The sequence below is a fragment of the Chrysemys picta genome, chromosome 10 (assembly GCF_011386835.1).
Source record: "Chrysemys picta bellii isolate R12L10 chromosome 10, ASM1138683v2, whole genome shotgun sequence".
In the NCBI taxonomy this organism is placed as follows: Eukaryota; Metazoa; Chordata; order Testudines; family Emydidae; genus Chrysemys; species Chrysemys picta.
In genome coordinates, this window is record NC_088800.1 from 56,680,525 (window position 1) to 56,698,005 (window position 17,481).

Here is a 17,481-nt window from a genome sequence, read left to right on the forward strand (position 1 = left end):
CCGGGTTAACTTGGTAGAGGCCCAGACGGACGAGGGGCAGGCTTCTCACGCAAGAGGGGCTGGCAGCTTATCAACTGCTCAAGAAAGAGAAGGGCCCCAGGCCAGCCTCTCTGGGGGGCCAGATGCTCCGGATTCAAAGTTCTCCGTTTACAGGGTTGGCGCGGGGCTGTCCCTGCGGAGCGAGTGCCTTGTTCCCCTGGAGGTGGATGGGAAGAAAGTTTATGGATACTGGGACACGGGCGCAGAGGTGACACTGGCCCGGCCCGAGGTGGTGGCCCCAGATCGGGTGGTGCCCAACACCTTCCTGACCCTGACCGGGGTGGGCGGGACCCCATTCAAGGTTCCCGTAGCGAGGGTACACCTGAAATGGGGGGCCAAGGAGGGCCCCAAGGACGTGGGAGTGCACCACCATTTGCCCACTGAGGTGTTGATGGGGGGGGGACCTAGAGGACTGGCCAAGCAGCCCCCAGACCGCCTTAGTTGTGACCCGCAGTCAGAGCCGGCGAGGGGCACTGCGCCCTGGCCTTGAGGGGGGTGCCTTGCCTGAGGCGCAGGACCCTAACCTGGTGGGGAGGGAACGCCCAGGGACACGGCTCAGGGAGGCTGCAGCTTCGGACCCAGCAGGCGAGAAAGAGCAGGTGGCCATCCCTGTCCCAGCTGCTGAGTTCCAGGCCGAGTTACAGAGAGATCCCTCCTTGCGGAAGATAAGGGACCTGGCCGACCTCAATGCGGTACAGACCATGGGACGAGGTGGCCGGAAAAGGTTCCTGTGGGAGAAGGGGTTCCTGTACCGAGAATGGGCTCCCCCAGGGAAAATGGAGTCAGGGGGGATCAGGAGGCAGCTGGTGGTACCCCAGAAGTATCGCCGCCAGCTGCTGTGCCGGGCCCATGACATTCCTCTCTCAGGGCACCAGGGAACCTGGCGTACCCAGCAGAGGCTGCTACGGAGCTTTTACTGGCCTGGGGTCTTTGTTACTGTCCGACAGTACTGCGGATCCTGTGACCTCTGTCAGAGGGGGAGGAAAGCCTGGGACAAGGGGAAAACGGCTTTAGGACCCTTGCCCAGCATAGAGGAGCCTTTCCGGAGGGTGGCCAAGGTAAAAAGGGCGGCTCTGAACCAAGAGAGCCCAAAGCACAGACCTCCAGACTGGAGCGCTGGGAGAAGACCACAGCCCAGTTGGAGCCCCAGAGGTATGGGGGTGGGAAAAGGGCACAGGCCGCATAAACCTTCCCACATGCGAACTGCGAGTGCCATCAAGCACCCCAACCTAAGGGGGGGCGTGAAACTGGAGGGGCCTGGTGTAATTCTCACCAAGGAATGGGAGGGATGCGGGGGCATCCATGGGAACGGGGGTAGGTTCGAACTTCCCCAGGTCACTGGCTAAAGTGACCCTGCTCAGTTCGGTCTCGAAGGGGGGAGAGATGTGACGAACTGGGCCTGTTCTCACTGTGGTCTGTGAATGCTGACAGGGGAGTGTGCTGGGATAGTCTGCATTGGAGGATGGGATCGGCCCGGGGGCGCATTCCTGGGAGTGTAACATGAGAACCCAGGAAGGGGTTGAAGGCCAGGTGACTCCTTAGCCCGGGAAACTGAACAAAGGCGGTGGGAGGGGTCGCTGAAGGGGAGTGCTGGAAGCGAGCTGGAGAGATGGCTGGGAGACAGAGATGGCTCTGACCCCCCCGAAGGGGGGCGGGCTGGGATGCCCTGGGACCCCAAGCTGGACTTAACTGAGGGGGTCCTGTTGTCTGTGCCTGCAAGACCTGTCTTGGACTGTATTCCTGTCATCCAAATAAACCTTCTGCTTTACTGGCTGGCTGAGAGTCATGGTGAATCGCAGGAAGCCGGGGGTGCAGGGCCCTGAGTCCCCCAATACTCCGTGACACCTTCCATTATCAATATGGGCAGAAACACACAATTTTATATCCCAGAATAACCACTCCTAAATCATTGCTGAGGAGATGAGAAGGTACAACAGAGACATACTTTCTTGACTGTCTGGATGCTGAAGTGTTAAAATATGACTTGTCTTGCAGAATGATCACAACTGTCATGTGATTTACTGATTACACACCATCAGTGAGTCTGTAAATGACATCACTCAGAGTTCTTTGTTGTTCAATTCCCCTCTTCCAATTGCAAATCAGGAGACCAAAATAATCATTGTGATTCCCTGTGCACAATTCTGTACCCACCACTGAGTGCATAAATATAGGACATCAGAGAGAAGCTGAGGCAGTGAGCAAAGCGATACTTCCGTTTACTCCACACATGCTTCCTCTTTCAGGGGTCTTGGATCAGCTCTGCTTTTCACTTAACTTTTAACTGTGGATGGTGCATGATGATGAATCTCATGCTGTGGGAAATAGAACTCTGCTGTATTTGTCAGTATCTCAGCATGAGCTCCTACTGTAACTGCATAGTTAGTTGCATACCAAATGTACTGTAGTTAGTAGCATACTAAAAATGTACTGTAACTGCCCTCCTGAGAATAGTTCAGTGTGCAAACAAAGAGAGTGCCTATTTTTAGAAGAGCAATAAATTGTGGTCCTGATCAATTTTCCTATGACAGTTGTCTCTGAACTACTTGCTGCTCTCTGCTTAATACATCACAGAACTTGTGTCTGTCTGTTACTATGCACAGCCAGTACTTGGATTTCTCTAGTGAAGGCAGACACCTTAAACAGAATGTGGAATAACATAGCTTGACAGAGGTTAGCCACATGGACGTTGGATGGGGATTAAGATCCAAATTCTTTTCCTAAGTATTGAGTGGGTGAGAGATGGAAGGTTATTCCAAGAGTAAAGTTCAGATACAGAGGAGCTTTTTTTGAGCTAGGTTTGTAATGTATTAGGGACAAACATTCTTTCCTTGAACATCAGGTAGTGCTTTCTAAGGGCATGGCTACACTTGCAGATGTAGAGCGCTGTGAGTTAAACCCACCTTCAGAGAGCGCAGTAGGGAAAGCGCTGCAGTTTGTCCACACTGACAGCTGCTTGCGCACTGGCGTGGCCACATTTGCGGCACTTGCAGCGGCATTGGGAGCGGTGCATTATGGGCAGCTATCCCAGCATGCAAGTGACTGCAACGTGCTTTTCAAATGGGGGGAGGTGGAGTGTGACAGGGAGTGTGTTGTATGTATGTGGGGGGAGAGAGCATGTCAGCATGCTATCTTGTAAATTCAGACAGCAGCAGACCCCACATTCCTCCCCACCTCTCTCTCTCAGCATTCCACACTAATGGCTTGCATGCCGGCTGTCAGAAACAGAGCTTTGAAAGGGCATTTCCGCATTCCTACAGGAGTTCAAAACAATGACAAGAGTGGCCACTTGACTTACGGGGATTATGGGACGTTTCCGGAGGCCGATCAGAGCGCACCTCATTCACACTGACGCCCATGCATTATAGCCAAGGCGCAGCAAACGTTATTCCTCTCGCCGAGGTGAAGTACCAGCAGCGCTGTAGCTGCAGAGACAGAGCGCTCTACGTGTCTTGCCAGTGTGGATGGGGAGTGAGCTAGGGCATCCGGGGCTCCTTTATTGTGCTGTAACTCGCAAGTATAGCCAAGCCCTAAGCCAGATTAATGCTTTACTGTCAGTTCACTGCCTCTAGCAAGCCACTTGGCAGAGTCATTTCCAAGAATTTGCTCCCTAGAATGGAGAGTTGAAGAGAGGAGGTGGAAGCCTTTTTGCTATGCTGTAGTCCCGTTCTATTATTTATACACCACCATCAATGTACAGCTGCTTAGAGACAAAAGACAAGATTGCTGCCCCAGGAACTTGGAGCCTAGGTTCTATATGGGGCCCATAAATGTACTCCGTGCTTTACAAAGCCAGGACAGGAGGGTCTTGACTGCATTGAGTTTTAGGCCATGAATGTAGCTGCACTGGTACAAACCCCTGTGTGCTGCACTGATGGAACCTGTGCTGTGGACTGGTGCAGCATTGCCTGCTTTCAAACTGGATTATGCTGCACTGGTGCAAGTTGCTGTTTACTCTGGTGCACTGACTGCACTAGGAGTTTGCATCAAAGCAAGACAGAGCTGATGCCAGTGGGCAAAGGAAAGTACTTTTGAAGAGCTTGCAGCCATAGTGCAGTCTCCATTGGTTGAAGATACACACCCACAATTGGTCAATTCAGTCCATAGTCTAGGAGTACTCTTGGATTCCTCACTAATGCTGAACTCTCACATGGCAGCATCCACTAGCAACGCTTTCTACCATCTCCGTTTGACCGGCAACTCTGTCCCACCCTGCCAAACAAAGACCTGGCCTCAGTTATTCATGTTGTCTTCACCTCTCTACTGGATTACAACAATGCAGTATACCTGTACACGAAGCCTTCAGCACTTAAGAAACTCTAGTTTAGAATGTTGCAACACGTCTCCTCAGCAACACAAGGTACCGTGAACATAGGAGACCTGTCCTCCATTCACTGCACTGCTTCCCATAGAATTTCTATCAAGTTCAATGTCTTGGTCCTTATCTTCAAAGCTCTCTGTGGCCTGGGTCTAGTGTGTCTAAAACACCATCTAAAGCTCTGGGATGAAGACCCGGTCAACAACTCAGTTCCTCTGGCACAATGGTAAGAGTGAAACTTGTCTGTACAGGAGACAGTCTTCTTCAGGGGTGGTCCGAGACTGTGGAATAAACTCCCCCAGGAACTAAGGATAATCACAAACCTCATCATGTTCTGCTCCATTTCTTTGATCTTGCCTTCTGTAATATAAACACATAGCTACCTTACCAAAACAAGACACTCCACTGCATACTGTTCTCCCCCTGGGGAGAGGGTGAAAAAACAAACATGACAGATGTATAGCTACGTTGCTGAATGCACTACTAGAAGGCATTCAGATACTCCATTTAATCACTTTCCTCTTCTCCAGGAGAGGCTGCAACATGCTTTAGCAGGTGTGAGCTGTCGGCAGGCACGTGTATAGGAATCGGAGAGTTTTAGGCTCTGAATGTGTGTGGATAACACTAGGAGTGCTACGTACTTACATATGGAAATAAAGAACAGTGAGGAAATTTAAAATAGAATCTTCAGTCAGCTGAGCTTTGCAGGGTAGATGAGGGCAGCAAAAAAGGAGAACGACTAACTAAATATCAGTACCTTTCTCAGAATTTAAGCCAGGAAGGACCATTATCATAATCTGGTCTGACTTCTTACGCAACAAGCCAGAATTTCAACCAGTGATTCCTACATGAACCCCAGAATTTACTGTTGAGCTAGAGCATATCTTTTGGAAAGAGTCTTGATTTAAAAAACATCAAGTGATGGAGAATCCATCACATCCTTTGGTAATTTGTTCCAATAGCTAGTTACCCTCATTGCTAAAAATTCACACCTTGTATCCAGTTTGAATTTGTGTAGCTTCAGCTTCCCGCCATTGGATCTTGTTCTGCCTTTTTTTGGCTAGAATAGAGTCCTCTAGTTTCAGAAATCTTCTTGCTGAGTAAGTACTTATAGGGTATGTCTACACTATGAAATTAGGTCGATTTTATAGAAGTCAATTGTGTATGTCCACACTAAGCGCATTAAGTCGGCGGAGTGCGTTCTCAATACCATGGCTAGCATTGACTCACGGAGCAGTGCACTGTGGGTAGCTATCCTACAGTTCCCGCAGTCTCTGCTGCCCTTTGGAATTCTGGGTTAAACTCCCAATGCCTGATGGGGCAAAAACATGTTGCGGGTGGTTTTGGGTACATGTCGTCAATCTCCCCTCCCTTCCTCCGTGAAAGCAACGGTAGACAATCGTTTCGCGCCTTTTTTCCTGGGTTACCTGTGCAGATGCCATAGCACGGCAAGCATGCAGCCCGCTCAGCTCACCGCTGCTGTTTGTGAGCATTGTAAACACCTTGCACATTATACTGCAGTATGTGCAAAACCTGGCTAGGAGACGCCAGCATGAGGATGATTGTGAGGAGGACATGGACACAGACATTCCTGAAAGCACGGGCTGTGGCAATTGGGACATCATGGTGGCAGTGGGGCAGGTTGGTATAGTGGAATGCCGATTCTGGGACCAGCAAACAAGCACAGGCTGGTGGGACCGCATAGTGTTGCAGGTATGGGATGATTCCCAGTGGCTGCGAAGCTTTCACATGCGTAAAGCCACTCTCCTGAAACTTTGTGAGTTGCTTTTCCCCACCCTGAAGTGCAGGAATACCAAGATGAGAGCTGCCCTGACAGTTGAGAAGCAAGTGGCGAGAGCCCTGTGGAAGCTTCAGCACCTGACTGCTACCGGTCAGTCAGGAATCAATTTGGAGTGGGCAAATCTACTGTGAGGGCTGCTATGATCCAAGTAGCCAATGCAGTCACTGACCTTCTGCTATCAAGGGTAGTTACTCTGGGAAATGTGCAGCTCATAGTGGATGGCTTTGCTGCAGTGGGATTCCCTAACTGTGGTGGGGTGATAGACAGAACGCATATCCCTATCTTGGCACTGGAGCACTTTGCCAACCAGTACATAAACCGCAAGGGGTACTTCTCAATGGTGCTGCAAGCACTGGTGGATCACAAGGGACATTTCACCGACATCAGTGTGGGATGGCCAGGAAAGGTGCATGACACTCGCATCTTTAGGCACTCCGGACTGTTCGAGTAGCTGCAAGAAGGGACTTACTACTTCGTCGAGTGATTGCTCATGTGTATTCCACAATAGGTGTGCATGCTCGCCACGTGCACCGGTGCTGGAAGTTTTTCCCCTAGCAGTACCCGTAGGGGGGAGTGCCCCCCGCAACCCTTGGAGTGGCGCCTGCCTGGGGTGGTATAAGGGGATCTGCGCACTCCCCCCACCCTCAGTTCCTTCTTGCCGCCAGTGAAGGTGCGTCGGAACTGCTCTGCTCCAGCTTTGCTGTAGTTTGTCCCCAGAACTGTTCGTTCGTTCAGTGTTAGTACCTGTAGTTCGTTAGCTGTTTAGTTAGTTTAGTTAGTCAGTGAGCCCAGGCCAGGGCATGCCCCGCGCCCCGGGGTTTAAGTCGTGCGGCTCTTGCAGGCATTCTATGCCAAGAAGTGACCCGCACACGGACTGTTTGCGGTGCTTGGGAGAAACCCATATCAGCGAAAGGTGCAAGATTTGCAAGTTGTTTAAGCCTTGGACCAAAAGAGAAAGGGACACAGACTGGCTAACCTAGTGAGGAGGGCTTTAAACTAGGTTCGATGGGGACAGGTGAGCAAAGCCCACAGGTAAGTGGGGAACATGGAGACCTGGGAGATGGGTCGGAAACGAGAGGGAGTGTGGGCTATATTGGCAGAGAGAAAGGAGGGTCAGGACAAAACTGGGAGGAAAGATCAAACCAGTATCTTAGATGCCTATATACAAATGCGAGAAATATGGGTAATAAGCAGGAAGAACTGGAAGTGCTAATAAATAAATACAACTATGACATTGTTGGCATCACTGAAACTTGGTGGGATAATACACATGATTGGAATGTTGGTGTGGATGGGTACAGCTTGCTCAGGAAGGATAGACAGGGGAAAAAGGGAGGAGGTGTTGCCTTATATATTAAAAATGTACACACTTGGGCCTGGTCCACACTAACCCCCCACTTCGGACTAAGGCACGCAAATTCAGCTACGTTAATAACGTAGCTGAATTCGAAGAACCTTAGTCCGAACTTACCGCGGGTCCAGACGTGGCAGGCAGGCTCCCCCGTCGATGCTGCGTACTCCTCTCGCTGAGCTGGAGTACCAGCGTCGACGGCAAGCACTTCCGGGATCGATCCGGGATCAATTTATCGTGTCTAGACAAGACGCGATAAATCGATCCCAGAAGATCGATCGCTTACATCCGGACCAGGAAGTAAGTATAGACGTACCCTGGGACTGAGGTAGAGATGGACATAGGAGATGGAAGTGTTGAGAGTCTCTCTGGGTTAGGCTAAAAGGGGTAAAAAAACAAGAGTGATGTCATGCTAGGAGTCTACTACAGGCCACCTAACCAGGTGGAAGAGGTGGATGAGGCTTTTTTTAAACAACTAACAAAATCATCCAAAGCCCAAGATTTGGTGGTGATGGGGGACTTCAACTATCCGGATATATGTTGGGAAAATAACACAGCGGGGCACAGACTATCCAACAAATTCTTGGACTGCATTGCAGACAACTTTTTATTTCAGAAGGTTGAAAAAGCTACTGGGGGGAAGCTGTTCTAGACTTGATTTTAACAAATAGGGAGGAACTCGTTGAGAATTTGAAAGTAGAAGGCAGCTTGGGTGAAAGTGATCATGAAATCATAGAGTTTGCAATTCTAAGGAAGGGTAGAAGGGAGAACAGCAAAATAGAGACAGTGGATTTCAGGAAGGCAGATTTTGGTAAGCTCAGAGAGCTGATAGGTAAGGTCCCATGGGAATCAAGACTGAGGGGAAAAACAACTGAGGAGAGTTGGCAGTTTTTCAAAGGGACACTATTAAGGGCCCAAAAGCAAGCTATTCCGCTGGTTAGGAAAGATAGAAAATGTGGCAAAAGACCACCTTGGCTTAACCACGAGATCTTGCATGATCTAAAAAATAAAAAGGAGTCATATAAAAAATGGAAACTAGGACAAATTACAAAGGATGAATATAGGCAAACAACACAGGAATGCAGGAGCAAGATTAGAAAGGCAAAGGCACAAAATGAGCTCAAACTAGCTACAGGAATAAAGGGAAACAAGAAGACTTTTTATCAATACATTAGAAGCAAGAGGAAGACCAAAGACAGGGTAGGCCCACTGCTTAGTGAAGAGGGAGAAACAGTAACAGGAAACTTGGAAATGGCAGAGATGCTTAATGACTTCACTGAGAAGTCTGAAGGAATGCCTAACATAGTGAATGCTAATGGGAAGGGGATAGGTTTAGCAGATAAAATAAAAAAAGAACAAATTAAAAATCACTTAGAAAAGTTAGATGCCTGCAAGTCACCAGGGCCTGATGAAATGCATCCTAGAATACTCAAGGAGCTAATAGAGGAGGTATCTGAGCCTCTAGCTATTATCTTTGGAAAATCATGGGAGACAGGAGAGATTCCAGAAGACTGGAAAAGGGCAAATATAGTGCCCATCTATAAAAAGGGAAATAAAAACAAACCAGGAAACTACAGACCAGTTAGTTTAACTTCTGTGCCAGGGAAGATAATGGAGCAAGTAATTAAGGAAATCATCTGCAAACACTTGGAAGGTGGTAAGGTGATAGGGAACAGCCAGCATAGATTTGTAAAGAACAAATCATGTCAAACCAATCTGATAGCTTTCTTTGATAGGATAATGAGTCTTGTGGATAAGGGAGAAGCTGTGGATGTGGTATACCTAGACTTTAGTAAGGCATTTGATACAGTTTCGCATGATATTCTTATCGATAAACTAGGCAAATACAATTTAGATGGGGCTACTATAAGGTGGGTGCATAACTGGCTGGATAACCGTGCTCAGAGTTATTAATGGTTCCCAATCCTGCTGGAAAGGCATAACGAGTGTGGTTCCACAGGGGTCTGTTTTGGGACCGGCTCTGTTCAATATCTTCATTAACGACTTAGATATTGGCATAGAAAGTACGCTTATTAAGTTTGCGGATGATACCAAACTGGGAGGGATTGCAACAGCTTTGGAGGACAGGGTCATAATTCAAAATGATCTGGATAAATTGGAGAAATGGTCTGAGTTAAACAGGATGAAGTTTAACAAAGACAAATGCAAAGTGCTCCACTTAGGAAGAAAAAATCAGTTTCACACATACAGAATGGGAAGAGACTGTCTAGGAAGGAGTACGGCAGAAAGGGATCTAGGGGTTATAGTGGACCACAAGCTAAATATGAGTTAACAGTGTGATGATATTGCAAAAAAAGCAAACATGATTCTGGGATGTATTAACAGGTGTGTTGTGAGCAAGACATGAGAAGTCATTCTTCCGCTCTACTCTGCTTTGGTTAGGCCTCAGCTGGAGTATTGTGTCCAGTTCTGGGCACCGCATTTCAAGAAAGATGTGGAGAAATTGGAAAGGGTCCAGAGAAGAGCAACAAGAATGAATAAAGGTCTTTAGAACATGACCTATGAAGGAAGGCTGAAAGAATTGGGTTTGTTTAGTTTGGAAAAGAGAAGACTGAGAGGGGACATGATAGCAGTTTTCAGGTATCTAAAAAGGTGTCATAAGGAGGAGGGAGAAAACTTGTTCACCTTAGCCTCTAAGGATAGAACAAGAAGCAATGGGCTTAAACTGCAGCAAGGGAGGTCTAGGTTGGACATTAGGAAAAAGTTCCTAACTGTCAGGGTGGTTAAACACTGGAATAAATTGCCTAGGGAGGTTGTGGAATCTCCATCTCTGGAGATATTTAAGAGTAGGTTAGATAAATGTCTATCAGGGATGGTCTAGACCGTATTTGGTCCTGCCATGCGGGCAGGGGACTGGACTCAATGACCTCTCGAGGTCCCTTCCAGTCCTAGAATCTATGAATCTATTAGGCTCCGGGCCATCCCAATGGAGTCGGCACTGACCCCAACCCCAGCACGCTGCTCCGAACCAGTATTCGGCACCGCGGCGTCGATATGCAGTGACCCTCCAGTACCATTGACCAGTTGGCACCGCTCCCCTTCCACGGGGCATGCCAAGAGGGCCAAGAAGACTCTCTCTTTGCAGCAGCACAGAGGGAAATCTGGGACAGAGGCTAGGCCCATGTCGGGCAGTCCTTGATCCCCACCGGGCCCCAGGCCTCTCCAGATGTCCGGATGCCTTCCATGCCTGAAGCCCTCCAGGCGGCCCAGGACGTCATGTCCAGGCCAGTGCCTGGAGCGCTGCCGATGTTGGCCCCGCATTCCAGAGGCAAGCCGCTGCTGGGATCTCTGCAGCCGCCTCCAGCCCAGTCTTGGTCAAGGGAACGTTCCTGATGCTGATCGCCGCCCAGCGACCACTCAGGACAGAGTCCAGGTGGATTGCCCTCAATGCCGACCAGACTGTCTGGCTGGGTTCCGGCCAGCTGGGACTCGCAGTACCGCTCGTCCTCAAGGAGTGAACATTGATGGGACCGTGGCAGGCATCACCGTCGGTCCTCATCTCAGAGAAGGTACAGCAGTCGGTCATAGCTTGATCATCGATGCCATTCCTGCTCGGACTCCCGCTCCAAGTCTCCGTCAAGACATCGCAGCGCCAGGCGTCTGACCATCGCGGGTCCGCCTGTCGAGGTCGTTCGCGGAGCAGCTATTACCGTCGGTACCAGTCCGCCACGTCGAGATCACGGTCCTGTGGCCGTCGTAGATCCAGGCACCGCCACTCCTCCCGGTCCAGGGACAGCAGCGGATTGTATGCCAGCCGGGTCTCCATCCACAGCCGTCCTTCGATGGGCCAGGCCAGCCAACCCAGACAGCCGGTCCTGCCGGTGCCACAGCAGGTGCAGTGGCACCGAGCGTCGTGGCCGGCTGAATGGTACCAGTGGGCACCCTGGCCTCCGGCGCAGCCCCCGGTGGGAACTCGCTTGGTGGCCGGAGTTTCGGAAGCACCGTCGGCCTCCCAATCCAGACCCCCGAGAAAGGAGTCAGTGGGGCGTACGTCCTCGGCACCGTGCCTGGAGTCCAACCAGGTGGTGGACCCTCCAGTGCCGGCCGACACCCAGAGCACCGCACCGGCCTCTTCGCCCCGCCCGGAGTCCTGCAGGAGGACTCTAGGGACCACCAAGAACTTTTAAAGAGGGTGGCAGCAAGACTACACCTCCAGGCAGAGGAGATGGAGGAGCCCTCGGACTCCCTGTTTAACATGTTGTCCTCATCTGCACCGGGAAGGGTGGCCTTGCCTTTCCACAAAGGGGTGGCTAAGATTTCAAATGCCCTGTGGCAAACACCGGCCTCATTGGCCCCCATCTCTAAAAAGGCTGAATGTAAGTACTTTGTACCACTAAAGCGCATGAGTACTTGTATCCCCACCCAGCAGCCGATTTTGAGCAGCCAGACACCAGGGCGATTAGAAGAGCACAGCTAGGCGCGCTGCGCATCAGAGAGGCTTTGAAAACCAGTTTCATGACTGGCCAGTTGTGTGTGTTTCTCCTTGATGCAAACCTGCCCCCTTTGTTGATTTTAATCCCCTGTAAGCCAACCACCCTCCCCCCTTCGAAATAAAGAACTATTGTTTTGAAACCATGCATTGTTTCTTTATTAATTTAGAAAAAAAAAAAGAGATAACGGACAAGGTAGCCCGGCTGGGGTAGGGGAGGAGGGAAGGACAAGGTCACATTGCTTATTGTAGCAACACTACAAATCAAAAGTGTTTGAATGACAGCCTTCTGTTGCTTGGGCCATCCCCTGGAGTTGAGTGGCTGGGTGCCCAGAGCCTCTCCCGCCCCCCTCCCCCCCCCACCCCCAGCATTGCCTCCTGCCTCTTCTCATCATGCTCACTTAATGCTTTCCAGGCCTCTGCCACTGCTGCCTCCATGCATTCAGCTGTGCCCTATTAGTGCGGGAGGACTGCATGAGCTTGGAAAACATGTAATCGCGAGTGCGTTTTTTTTCGCCTTCTAATCTGCAATAACCTCAGGGACGGAAATTATAGGGGGAGCGTAGAAACATTTCCTCCTGCAGGGGGATAAAAAGGGAGAGTAAAATTTAAGATGATACATTTCTTAGAACAGAAGGGAGATTCTTTCACAGTGAAGCAATTTACAGCAGACAGTACATGTGCTTGAAGTACAAGGTCGCATTTTGCCTTTTATATTGAGTGCCTGCCGGTATGGTGACACATCACACACAGCTGGGCAACAGAATTTGGTTTCCAGGCAGCCATGGTAAGATAAAGGGTACGCGGGGTTGGCTTCTTCTGCCTTCATAACATGTGGGAATGGTTTCAAACTGCAGCGCCCTCCTTTCCTGTAGCAACCAATGCAGATTGGGTTTGCCATTTAAAAGGAGGGGCTGAAGTTTTCGGGTGGATATACAGCACACACCTCCCCACTGCGTGGCTATTCTCTGGGATGATCCCTTCACCTCTCCCCCCACCGCATGGCTATTCTCAAGGATGATTCCTTTTAGCCAAGCGCAAACAGCCCAACATGAACGGGGTCCTTTTACTGTTCCTTACAAAAATTCCCCTATTTCAACCAGGTTACCATCAATGATATCACTCTCCTGAGGCTAACACAGAAAGATATAGACCGAATGTTGCTTGAATGCGACCAAAACCCAGGACCATTTGCTGCCATGCTTTGTGCTGCAATGATTCCAGACTACTTGCTACTGGCTTGGCGTGGTAAAGTGTCCTACCGTGGAGGATGAAATAAGGCACCCCTCCCCAGAAACCTTCTGCAAAAGCTTTCAGAGTGCCTCCAGGAGAGCTTCAAGGAGATGTCCCTGGAGGATTCCTGCTCCATCCCCAGACACATTAACAGACTTTTCCAGTAGCTGTACTGGCCGCGAATGCGTCCCAGTTCTTCAGGGCAAATCAAACATTAAACACAATTGCTTTTAAACCCTGTACTGTAGTTACAAATGTGCACTCACCAGCGGTGCCTTCTCCAGCTTCAAGATCGGGGATCCTGCCTTGGGAGGGTATTGGCTCCAGGGTGATGAAAAGGTCCTGGCTGCAAGGGAGAACGGATTCACCGCTTGCCTGCTGCGCATTCTTCTCCTCCCCCTCGTCCTCATTCACAAAATCCTCCTCCCTGTTGCGTGAGACTACCCCCTTGCAGATAGTGGTGGGGTAGTGGTAAGGTCCCCCCTAGAATGCCATGCAGCTGATCATAGAAGCGGCATGTATGGGTCTCTGACCCGGAGCAATCGTTTGCCTCCTTTGTCTTTTGGTAGGCTTGCCTGAGTGCCTTAACTTTCATGCAGCACTGCTGTGTCTCCCTGTTGTAGCCTCTGTCCACCATGCCCTGTGCGATTTTTAGCATTTCTTCTTTTTGATTGGAGTTTACCTTTATCAACCAACCTTGTAATTTCATCAAACAACATTAGGTTTGACATTTTTTTCCATAAAACCATGTTGATTGGTATTAATTATGCTCCATATTAGCTATTTTTTATTTTTCTTTCTTTCCCCAAGAATAACATCAGGCTAACAAGCCTATAAATTACCTGAGTTATCCTGTTTTTGTTTTTCAATACCATAATAACATCAGCTTCTCTACAGTCCTCTGGAACTTCCTCATTATTCCGAAATTTATTAAATATTACCATCAACTGTCCAGAAAGCTCTTTGGCTAATTCTTTTAAAACTCTTTTTGATGTGACTTATTTGGACTTGCTGATTTATAAAAATATTTAACTTTAGTTGATACTGGTTAACATCCTCCATAATTACTATTGGAATGGAAAGTATTTCATCACTATCTGATATGAAAACATCATCCAATTGCAAAAGAGGCAAATGTCATTCGGGGATGTATTCACAGGAGTGTCATACGTAAGACACGGGAGATAATTGTTTTATTCTCTTTTGTACTGGTGAGGCCCTAGCTGGAGTACTGGGTCCAGTTTTGGGTGCCACACTTTCAGAAATATGTGAACAAATTCGAGTCCAGGGGAGAGCAACAAAAATAAGTAGTTTAGAAAATATGAGGGAAGGTTTCAGTCTAGAGAAGAGAAGGCTGAGGGGGGACATAAGTCTTCAAATATGTAGAAGGTTGTTAAAGAGGACGGTGATCAATTGTTCTCCATGTCCACTGAGGGTTGGACAAGAAATAATCAACTTAGTTTGCAGCAAGGGAGAGTTAGGTTAGTTATTAGGAAAAACTTTCTACCTCTAAGGAGTTGAGCACTGGAACAAGCTACCTAGAGAGGTTGTGGAAACCCCAACATTGGAGGATTTAAAGAACTGGTTAGACAGATATCTGTCAGGGACGGTCTAGGTTTGCTTAATCCAGCCTCAATGTGGGGGGAAAGAGAAATGGACAAGATGGCCTCTTGAGCTCCCTTCCAACCCTGCCTTTCCATGATTCTTTCCAAATGCAGAATGAATGTGTGTATTGAACATTCCTGCTTTGGCTGCATCATTGACAATCCCGTCGTAATCACTTGTGCCCAAGAAGCTATTTTAAATATACTGATGGGAATACTGCCCACTGCAGTAAGCAGTCTTGCACTGGCAGGAGATGGGGAGGTAGTAGAATAGATCATTTAATAAGTTGTCTATTTTTTTACTACTTTGATGCCAGTTAGGAGTGCTTCCAAACTGCAGTGCAGAAAGATAATACAAAGAGCTCTGCCATGATTAGACATAGCGTGGTTCAGCTTGGAAGAATGTAGCTAGCAGTTGTGGGGGGAAATAATTGGAAGCTCATGCAGGCAGAGGGAGGGAGAAATATTGGAGTAGTGATACTGGATGAAGCTTATGCCACACTATCTGAGCAAGTTGGCTCTACAGTTAGGACTTTTTTAAATTGAGCCTTAAAAAACCCCAGGACCAATAAATATGTTACCATGGTTTTTAAAAAATGTCAAGGGAACAATATTTTTTAACAAATTTTCAACTGCTGTGCTAGTACCCCAAACACTCAAGTACTGGCCAGCACCTCAGGGTGAAATTGAAAGTGAAATTAACTAATCTAGTTTCATTGCCCGACAAGAAAGAATGCAAAAAGTGATTGCAGAGCATAAATAGTGGGAAGGTAAATCAGATTGATGACATTTTCTTTTTGGCAATCTCTGTTTTAGCGGATATAAGGAAACTTGTTTTTAATTATGTTTTATGTAAGCATGCCTGCTTAAGGGATGAAGATGAACATCAAAGTAGAGATGAGTTTGCAATGTGATAAGCTGGAATAGAAGCCAGTTTAATTGTGCCTCCTCAGACACAGGCTTCATCTCAGGGACAAGGGAGATGCTAGTTCCTCTTTATGTGACTGGTGAGATTGCAGCATTCAGCACTGGGCACCTGCAGAGGGCAATAGAACAAAGACAACAAACTGTAAAGAATTTGCAGCAGAGAAACACAAATGACTCAGGGCTGGAGGGGATGACTCATAAGGGACAGCCAAGGATCTGGAATGTGCAGGAGGGCGTATTGTTACACAGCTATTCCTCCCCGATAGTTCACTAGGGGCAATGGGATGAGAGTGGTATTTTGGGTGAATCAGGGCCGGATTAACCTTTTGTAGGCCGCCATGGGGGTGAAGGAGCATGGCGTGGGGAGGGTGGTCCCCAGAGCAAGGGGACAGCCAGGAGCATTGGGGCATAGCATGGTGGGGCCGGCCCCGCTCCACCCAGCCCAGTGCAAGGGCTCTGTATACAAACCGGCAGTTGCCAGATGCACATTGACTCACCCAGCCCTGTGCTGCCAGCGTGCCCCTTCCCCTCAGGGGTGGGCTCGGGCCGTGCCACACAGCCCCAACTCCCTATGCCCAGCAGCCCCCCACACAAACCCTCCACTACAAATGCACAGTGGCCTGCACACCACCCCTGCTGCCCAGCACCTGCCCCCAGCCACACCACTACTGCCCAATGCACTTCCCCACAGCCCACCACCACCCTGGCTGGACTCCCTCAGGACCCACTTGCCTGGAGATAGGGTGACCATACGTCCCCGTTTGGCCGGGATAGTTCCCTTTTTAAGCTCGGTCCCAGCCATCCTGACTTTTTTGACAAAAACGGACGTTTATCCCGTTTGTTCTTGCCAACTGCTCAGCTGGCAAGAACAAACGAACAAATGCCCTGTTTACCAAAAAAGTCTGGCGTGCCCCCCTAGCGGGGCGTGGAGGAATGTGTATGTGGGGGTGACAACTCAAGGGGTCAGGCAGCAGGGTTTGGGGGTCAGCCCCTGCCCCAGCCAGAATGGAGCTTGGGGGGTTAGGGGTCAGCCCCATCTCCTGGCAGCGGTGTGGGGAGCTGGGGCGAGGAAGAGGTCAGTCCCTGACCTGGCAGCAGCATGCGGATCTCGGGGAGTGAGGGGTCAGCCCCTGGCTGTGGCATGGGGAGCAGTGGGGGAGGGGTCGGTCCCCATGGTAGATTTAGAGTTAGTGGGGCCCTGTGCTCAGCTTCATTTTTGGGGCCCCTCCTTAGGACTCAGCGAAGAAAAAAAACATTCTCTCTTATCTCCCCAGCCCCCGTTTTTCATTCTTTTATTCTTCCTCCTCCTCCTCCTCCTATAAGTAATAGCAAGTAAATGAAAATAAAGTGAGGTACCTTGATTGTTTATGTAGTCTAACTTATTTTTCCATAGACCACTTGAAAATTGCCAGGGGTCTCAGCGGACCACTTAATGATCTTTCCAAATATTGTTTGTACCGTTAGCTAACTATTGTAATAGTTATCTTTGGATAAGAGCACTTTATTTTAAAAAACTGTAAAAAAAGTTGGGGTGCGGGGTCTGGGAGGGAGTTAGGGTGAGGGAGGGAGCTCAGGGCTGGGATGCAGGGTCTGGGAGGGAGTTTGGGTGCAGGAGCAGGCTAGGGGTTGGGGTGCAAGAGTCAGGGAGGGCAGGGGGCTGGGTTGTGTGAGAGGGGTGCAGGAGTCAGGGCTGTATGTGTGTGTGGGGGGGTGCAGGAGTCAGGGAGGGCAGGGGGCTGGGTATGTGTGAGGGGGGTG

At 49.3% G+C, this 17,481-nt stretch overlaps 2 protein-coding genes across 42 annotated transcripts in view; one reads left to right on the plus strand and one right to left on the minus strand.

The window, feature by feature from the left end:
* The window catches only part of NPRL3 (NPR3 like, GATOR1 complex subunit), a 154,714-nt gene that overhangs the window by 105,650 nt on the left and 31,583 nt on the right, over positions 1-17,481 (plus strand). The window lies entirely within an intron of this gene.
* MPG (N-methylpurine DNA glycosylase) overlaps positions 12,095-17,481 on the minus strand; it is a 61,782-nt gene continuing 56,395 nt past the window's right edge. For 10 of the 16 annotated variants that reach the window (XR_010591147.1, XR_010591150.1, XR_010591149.1 and 7 more), the window contains 2 exons: positions 13,459-15,832; positions 12,095-12,537 (listed from right to left, as the gene is read on the minus strand). Coding sequence is in view for 5 of the 16 variants with exons in the window: in XM_065559882.1 (XP_065415954.1) it covers positions 13,479-13,538 (60 nt within the window). In the remaining 11 variants the exon portion in view is untranslated. The remainder of the gene's footprint in view (positions 12,538-13,458; positions 15,833-17,481) is intronic. The other 6 variants (XM_065559882.1, XM_065559883.1, XM_065559881.1 and 3 more) reach the window with 2 other exon arrangements.